The 8810-nt window shown below is 35.5% G+C and overlaps 1 protein-coding gene across 1 annotated transcript; it reads right to left on the bottom strand.

Annotated features, from left to right (window-relative positions):
- Nucleotides 1–341: 341 nt before the first annotated feature.
- LOC115995116 (inosine triphosphate pyrophosphatase) lies at nt 342–6407 on the bottom strand. The gene is made up of 8 exons (XM_031119552.1): nt 6177–6407; nt 6019–6083; nt 5829–5892; nt 5457–5466; nt 2047–2078; nt 1855–1967; nt 841–917; nt 342–751 (listed from the first exon to the last, which is right to left on the bottom strand). The coding sequence occupies exons 1-8, from the start codon at nt 6295–6297 to the stop codon at nt 631–633; spliced, it is 603 nt and encodes a 200-aa protein (XP_030975412.1). The 5' UTR covers nt 6298–6407; the 3' UTR covers nt 342–630.
- Between the last annotated feature and the right edge of the window lie 2403 nt (nt 6408–8810).

Raw genomic sequence — 8810 nt, 5'->3', positions numbered from 1 at the left:
GTGTTGTTCACTGTTGATGGTCTTGACGAGGCAAGGGAGCTTGAGAAATTTTTATGGGTTTAGGTTTGTGCTTTGGAAGAGTGACAGGGCTGAAGGGGGAAGGGGAAATGAGAAAAGAGAAAAAGATAGGCGGGTAGACTAACAGCCTTGCTCTAACCAAGTTACTGGTATAGGGCCTACAAACAGTTGAAAAATTTGAGTGATGACAAGTTGAGTGATGGTGCCAAACAGACTTCGTGTAGGGAGTTGGGGTATTTTAAGTAATGAGTGATGAATGATAAATGACAAAAATTAAGTGAGAGTGATGAAAAAAAAAAAAAAAATCCAAACAAGGCCTTATATTCAAGTGAAAGGGAATCGTTTGCTCTATTAGTTAATTTATTTTGCTTGTCCTCATAAATAGCCTCAGTTTGATAATGTCCACCACAAACTTTTTCTCCCTCGTTCAAGAAAGCTACTCTCTGCTGTCCACTAAATTCATAGTGCAACTAGATAGCAGTAAATTTCCTTTCTTTCCCTTCTCCATTCCCCAAGGGAGCATTTAGAATTGAAGAGCTAATGCTAAGTGAATAGCTAGTTTTCACAAAAGTTACATCATGCAATGGCTACAAGAAAAAATATGTAGCTTGCTCAGACAGAGGGATTGATCCGGAAAGTGTATCCAACTTCTGTGAAATGAGATTTCACCAGAGTAAGTGCCTTTGATCGGTGAGAAATGTTGTTCTTCTCTTCCTTTGGCATCTCTGCATAACTACAACAAACAAACAAACAAAAATCATAATCAGACTGATCTTGAACGCTGAAATAATAGAAGTCAAAATGGAAGAAGCATGGGATTACGTTTGCTCATAGCCATCAGGTTGGAAAATGGGATCCCACCCGAAATCATTAGGTCCCCTGGGAGGAACTATCTTCCCCTAACAAGTGAACCACAAATCATATGTTAGTGCAATTCCATGCAATGCACAAGCAAGTTATAAATTCATTTTGAAATAATTTGTGGGAATCTATGTGATTTATATGCAATACTCATTTTGTCATATTAGATATTACTTTCAATTATATCACGTTATTAAAAAGGGGAAAAAAAATCAAGGAAGCAGTAATTGTTGAGTTGAATATAATTATTTAATTGATGTATTAAGAATATATATGTATTTCTATAATTATTATTAAGTTTTAGCATGCGTGTCTGTCTTGGAGTCGTAGTATTTGGTAAATAAATGAGTTTTGGCAGCCGACTGAGGATTGAGACTGAGGTGTGGGAATGGCCAGGACCTAATGGTTGAGAGGGCTAAAGCTCAGTGTGGTCAGGCAGTCCAGCAGGTAAAAAAAAGAGGAGGTAGGTTAGTGGAGTGTGAGAGATTTTTTGGGTTCCGTTAGTAATTGGGTGAGGTGGAGCTGAGTTGGATTTTTAATCGAGTTGGCATATTATAACTGGGCCAGTTAAGTCACATTGCAGGAATTGCACCTTAATGCATTGCATTACTGTTAAAAGGTTCGCATGAGTATTAATAGAATAAAATTTTGCCTAAAGTATTGCTTTCTAAGTAAACCAACCACATGTTCTATCTAAAGATATCATTGTTACGAAAACAGACGCATATCTTACATTTTAAGTTGCTTACACTTCGGGCATAAGCAGAATAAACTGGGCCTGGCAGAATAAAATGGGCCTCCTAAACAAATTGATCACTTGTTTTATCAAGATAGAATTTTTATATGGGTAAAGGCAACTTTAGTACCAAGTCAAGTGTGTGGGTAGATTATCTAAATGAAACTGCTCAAAAGAAATATATCTTAATCACTCATCAGAGATTCAGAATAACATAATATAGAACTACTGAGATATACCGGAGTTCTCCCCAGGAATGTAATGGGTTCAGCATTGGGCCCAAGAGCAAACGAAAATGCACACAAAGCATAACCTGATTTATCCTCGTATGCCATCAAGAGATTGTTCAGACCTGGAACAGATGAGATAAGAATCAAGTAAAAACAAAACTAGCAGGGCAAAAAAAATGAATTAAAGCATACGACAACCACCTTCATGACCAATCTTCTGCAGGAACCACTTGCTGCATTGCATAATATTCTCATTAGATAATGATCATCAGAGGTGGGACAGCAAAGCAGGAAATTTAAGACCAGATTTACAAATGATATTAAAACTACACTGTTAACCAAAAACCAATACATGGTTAAATTCAGAAGTATTAAGATTGAGCTTGATGGAGCTTAAAATCATGAGCAGAAACAGCAGAGATTTTCCCACTTCATAGCATTTTATAAATTACATGTAAGCAAACAAATGGCATCTTTAGTCCTGTCTGTCAAGAGAAAACATTCTGTATACTATGAACAAGTCAGCCCAGCTTAAGATCTGATTTATGAAAACTGAGTTTGTATTTCATTCCAGTTTTGAAGGGAACAAAATGTACTTGAGTAGAAACCCACAAACCTCAGGTACAGTGAACCCTGAAGACAGAGATTGATAAACCCACAAACCTACATCGTTTCCTCTCCAGAATGCCTTAACCACTTGCCCAACAAAGCTTGATTGAAGATTCCTAATGTTCTCACATTCAATCTTCCCGTATTAGTTGGAGTGCACATGCACTATATTCCATTCCACAAGAGATAGAACAATACATACAAAAGGAGAAATGACTAAAAAGTTTAAGAAGCAAGAATTCTAGAATAACTCAAATAATTGTAAGCTTTAAATTTGGGCTTGAAATGATTCTTAATTTGGTTTCTTTTTCACTAAAAAATTAATCAGTTGTTGATAATCTAGTTCTCATATGAACCTCTAATATGATGAAATTACTAATGATTAACAATGGGTCATTACTGCAATCAAGCTAAGTTGATTATTTCAACTGTTGATTGTGACATTGCTAGAGATTGTTGGTCTCTTGTGCTTTGTCTCTTTGGGGTGCAGCGGGTCATGCCTCAGAAGGTGATTGATTTGCTCGCATGTTGAAAGGGGCATTTCAGCAGTCACGGAAATGGAGATATTTGGAAAGCTATCCCATTACACCTGTTGTTGACTATTTCTATTTGGAGAGAATATAGGTATTTCTCCCTTTGTAATTCTTTAGGCTACTTCATGCTTATTTTCACAAAGTAGTCTTGTTTCAATAACATTACTTTTCCAATAAAAAAGAAGAGAGAATGTAATAGATGGACATTTGAAGGAGTTGAACAGAACTGAAGATTATTTTCTTACATTTGTTGTTTCACAGGATGATTGCATTCACCAGTCATCTTGTTTGCAATCTGTTAAAATTTCCTGATTGTTATAACTTTAGATAATTGTTGAATTGCAACCCATGTATACACTCTGCATGCTTGGGTACATTCTTTCCATTATCTTACAGAAAACTCTTGTCAAAAGGTGAGGAAGAGATCTTGTTTAAAAGGTTGTCCGTAAAAAGGATCAAATTTATAAGCAATTTCATAGAAACATAATGTGTGGGAGGGCCTTTCTCCAAGTAAAAGAACTTTTTCTTAGAATATTAAGAGATATTACCTAGCCCTCAAGCTTCTACAATCACAGCTGTAAACAAGCTGAGTTGAGTTGGGTACTAAAAGTCCAAGATTGTTCATTTAATTATATTTCGAACATGAGTCAAGCTCAATCTCATCATCAAACTAGATTACAAGTTCAAGCTTAATTCTTTTTTTTTTTATCTTTTTTTTTTTATCGAATATGCTTGAGAATTTTCACGAATTACTTTATTCACTACATATTGTAAACACTAGGACTAAAAATTTTGACTCCTACCAATCAAAATATAAATAAATTTATTACCCCTTCACAAATCTATACTAATAATTAAAAAGTAAATTATAGTTGAAATTATATTATTTGAGTTAATTAGATAAAATGATTTTCATTTATAAAATTATAAATTAGATTCACAAGCCTTGAATTATTAAAAATTATATCAATTTTACTACAAAACAGACTATTTATATTGTCAATACATTGTAACAATAATTTGATACTTTATGAACTTATTTACAAACTTACGGAATCCAATCCCAAGTCTATATAAGTATATTTTTATACATGTATACATATAAATCTATAATAATATACACTTAAATTTAGTCTCATACTCATGAGCTTGTTCACAAGTACATTATTATGTATGAGTTCAGCTTGTTTAATAGTTGAGCCTAAAGTTAAGCTTTATCTTGGCTCATTTGCTTAATAAAAAGTTTTTTTTCCCAAGCCAAGCCCAAACTTTCATAAATAGCTTGGTCCAATAAAAACTCTCTCTGCAACTGTTTAAAGGATAAGATGAGGTTGAAATCTTGGTCAAAAGATTGTCTTCCATTTGAAGGATCAAATATATAAGCAACGTCATAGAAACATATGCATGGGAGGACCCTTCTAAGTAAAAGATAGATTTGTCTTACGATATTAATAGATATATTATGTAGTCCTCAAAATTCTGCAATTTTCAAATGTCCACCAATTATGCTAAGTAGAACTTTTGTGCTCCAAATATGTGTTTTGGAAAGGAAGGAAATGATTCATATCTTATGGTCAGAAGAAGTGCAGAAATGAGCAAACAGGATTAACTGTCAAACCTCCGATAACAATTTTTTTATATGTAAAATTATTTGTATTAAAAAAGTTTGAAGCGTAAAACAATCTAGGATAACAATTTAAGCATTCATGTCATATACTCAACTGCTCCTGGAAAAAGAATAAGAATACAATACATCCAAGAAGTTACAAAAGTTAGAAGGTTGACCTTGTCTAGCATCAGCAGAGAAACTACAGAGCTGATAAATACAACCCCTAGTCTCTCTCAACAGAATGCTTCTGGCCCTCAAATGTTCTCCTTTTTCTTTCCTCCCAAATTGTCAATGCACGGCACGATAGAACCACACATGTTCATTTTTCTATTAATGAAAGTTATAGATGGACTTAACCCTTAATAATATGTGGTTTTGAAATGTTCTGGTGTTAGATTTTATATGGAACTCAGAGCAAAAGTGTTTTTGTTGAAGCAAAATTCCAATGCCCAATTTATCATGTGTTATTGAAATTCATATCAAGCAATTTATAATAGAAATTGTTCTTCAAAATCACTTGATTTCAAATCCTCAAACCTAATACAGCCTAAGACGAAACATACTTCAACTAAGAGGGTGAATTGAAACATGGACATGTAGTAAAGAATTACAAGAAATATTCTATTATGTTCAATACTGTTACAGGAGATGATTCATGGTCAAAGTAGCTTAGCTTTTCATAAAATGAGAGCGTACATAACCTACAAAGATTCTTACACTCTTCATCATATAAATGATAAATCTAGAATTACATCCAGCAGACAGAAATGACATAGTGAAAAGCCCTCAACAAAAATTAATGAGGTATAGATTAGAAGTTCACCTCGAGATTAAGATGAAAAGAGAGAAACAGAACTTACATGTATGGCCCTGCAAAAATTTCAAAACAACCAAATAAATCAATGATCAAGCTTTTATACATATGTAGAGTTGAGTTCAAGTTACACTCAGTGTAACTCATACTATTAGAGTCAATTAAAAACTTTTTATTTGATTACTATATTCTTAACATATATGTCAAATTATTTGATTCATAAACTTATCTTTTATGCATTATTTTAAACAAAAAAAAAATTTTAACATTTTGATAAATGACATAGTTACTGATCATATTGAAATTTTACAAGCACGGGTAAAAAAAGAAAATGTGATACAACGGTCAAAATTCACATATAATAAAAAAATATTGAATACCCAACTCATATATGCATTAAAAAAAAAAAAAAAAATACCAGGTAGACCCTTTAGGGCATTGAAACAGAGGCAAGTGTCTTCAACAAGAACTGGTCCATTCACCTACCCATTACAAAATTTAGCAATATTTACATAAACAATATATAATTAACACACACACACACACACACACACACACATATATATATATATATGAGAGAGAGAGAGAGTGAGAAAGAGAGAGAGAACCTGAATGGCAGCCAAGCGAGCCTTCTCTTTGGAGATATCTTCAGGCTCGCCTTGCAATTCTGGCACTGAGAAATAAGGAAATTAATTTAACAAAATTAAAAAAAAAAAAAAATATATATATATATATATATATCAAAGAGAGAGAGAGAGAAAGTTACAGTCAAGCTTGAGGGACTGGAAAGGAATGGAGTTTCCCAAGATAGCACGAACTTCTTCGAGCTTCTTGGCGTTGCCGGTCACGAAGGTCACCGGCCGTGGTAATACCAAACCCGATGCCATTTTCCCTATTACCCCAATTTTGGATGATCTCTTTGATTACAGACTAGTTGCTTCCTACTACAAGGGTACCTGTAGACTACTTAGCGGTCGTTTGGAAAAGCAGTTTGAAACCTCAATTTATTACTTCACGCTTTTTTTTTTATTTTTTTTTTTTACGAAAATATCATAAACGACAAACGGAATGTATTGTTGTCACAATAAATACTACTATTAAAATAATTAAGAAAACTTTTATTTGTTATTTAATAAATGCCACGTAGCATAAAATAATAATTAAAAAATACATTTTCATATTTTTTCTTTCAAATAAAATAAGATAATTAATTTTTTTTTTTAAAAATTATTCCTTTCATTATTTTTTCTAAAGAACACATTCATGTTCTTTGTGTTCATCCCCATAACATGAATCATATGCTTAGATAAATAAGAGTAAAACAAAATTACATTTTATTAAGCATTTTCTTGGCAACCAAACGCAACAAATTTTCATTTATTACAAAACCAGAAAAATTCACACACTTAGAAGAAAAACTTCAACCCTAAAACTTCCTTATCAAAAATCGGTTCCCTAACCCTTCTAAAACATTCTCAAAGCTTCCTCTCTCTCTTCCAAAACTCAAAACTTCCTCTCTCTCTTCCAAAACATGCTCATGGTTGAAAGATTCAAGCTCTACCTCTTTGCTCATCGCCGCCACCACCACCACCACAACTGGTTGTGGTGCTTTTTTTTTTTCTTTCTCTGACTGACCCACTCTCTTTATCTCTTGATTTTGCTCAAACCCAAACCTAAATACAAACCCAAATGCCTCAAGCTCCTCACTCAAATCGATGTTTTGCTCTGTCTCTCTCTCTCTATCTCTCTAGCTCAGATCGGTGTCTCTCTCTCGATGGGTTTCTCTATTGAGGACCAATCAGTAGGTTTAGGAGTTTAGCTTCTCCCTTTTGGTTATGTACTCTTTTAAACCCCTTTCCTTCCTCCTCCCTCTCTTCCCTAGATGGTTTGTATTTGGTATATCATGTTGTGTACCATTCATCCTCATCTCTAGAGTATGGTGACCCTTGTTTACTTTCCTGCACTTATATTTTGGGCCATGCTCTAGGGATGTAGGCATTTACTTTCCTGCTCTGTGTGCTTGCATTGTGCACGATATATGTGTGTATATATATATATATATATACCTACTCGCCCCCCCCCCCCCTTTCCGGTGTGATTGTCATAGTTCGTGCCACCTAAGGTAAGCAATGCCTAATTTCCGCCGCGAAAGTAAGGTGACTTGTCGCTAGATTTTCGCTATAGAAATCTGGCACTTTGCTCAAACACCTTGGGAAAGCATAGTTTGGAACCACACCCATTCAAAAGCCAAACCTCAAAGCCCCCATGCATGCAAAGCCCCGATAGCCAATGCCAAAATCATGTTTTTACTACCAATTTCCAAAAATTAAGGTTTTATCAAAATAAAGGACTGTCATTGGATAGGCGTTGTAGGGTGCCTAACACTTCCCCACACGAAACCAAACTTTCGGACCTAAGAATCAAGATTTTTTGCCATCCACATTAGATTAGGAAAATGCCCTTTTTCTTAACCTAGGATCAGTAATAAAATCAACTATAAACAGGTGACCAATCACATCTTAGAAAAACCTAATGATTGGTGGCAACTCCACTTACCTTTGGTAATCCCTTAAAATTTGGCCCAGATTCCTGCCATAACACCAAAGGTAGACCTACTTTCCTCCACCGAGAGAGAGCACCCGAAGCTCCGCGCGAAGCACACAATGCACATAATATTTCGAGAAGGGCCTTCCAACGGGGCCTCGTGCACGTGAGAGCTGTCGCCATGGCAGGTGGTCGAACGAAGGCCCGCGATGACCACGGCGGTTTTTCCACCCCATTCTGATCGAGGCCGGGTGTCAACAAAACCCACCCTTCGACCCACCATCGGGTCCAACCGACCACTGTTTCACAACCATCGACCATTGATTTTTGTTTCACAACTACCACTACACTGATTTCAACCTCTCTCTAAACCTAGATCAAAGCTATGAGAGGTTGTGGAGAGGGGAGGAAACGAGGAGGGGCGAGCAGAAAGGGGAATTAGAGAGGGAGAGACCTACAGCTGCTTAGCTTAACCACATGCTCGTGTTCACGTCCCTTTTGCTTGTGCCTGGGAAATCGTGCCCTAGCTCCATGCGTCCTCGCTCCATATGTGTACATGCAAAGGCAAAGACAAGAAACCAGCAGATAAGCAATGGAAGGGAAAGATGCAAAGAGTATATGAAAAGGCATAAAACAGATGAGCATGATAGACATGGCAAGCATAGTAGGAAAGCAAGCAAATAAGCGAAAAAGCAAACAAGCAAAAAAAGAACAAAAGGTGGTGTCCGCGAGGGACAAATGTAGGTTTGGATTGAATGTCCATAACTTCATTGTGTTGAAGCATGAACGATACACTAGCAAGCAAGACTCATGCATGGACAGGTAAGCAAGCATGTAAAGATGAATATAAAGCCAA

This window comes from Quercus lobata, chromosome 6 (genome assembly GCF_001633185.2).
Source record: "Quercus lobata isolate SW786 chromosome 6, ValleyOak3.0 Primary Assembly, whole genome shotgun sequence".
NCBI classification, from domain to species: Eukaryota; Viridiplantae; Streptophyta; class Magnoliopsida; order Fagales; family Fagaceae; genus Quercus; species Quercus lobata.
The sequence above is the reverse complement of the archived record's forward strand: the minus strand, read 5'-3'. Positions and strand labels throughout refer to the sequence as shown.

Coding starts and splice junctions, on each gene's coding strand:
- LOC115995116 (XM_031119552.1), bottom strand. CDS start 6,297: ATGGCATCGGGTTTGGTATTACCACGGCCGGTGACCTTCGTGACCGGC. Junction 918..1,854: donor CATTCCTGGGGAGAACTCCG/GTATATCTCAGT, acceptor TTCACTTGTTAG/GGGAAGATAGTTCCTCCCAG. Junction 752..840: donor CCTGATGGCTATGAGCAAAC/GTAATCCCATGC, acceptor TGTTTGTTGTAG/TTATGCAGAGATGCCAAAGG.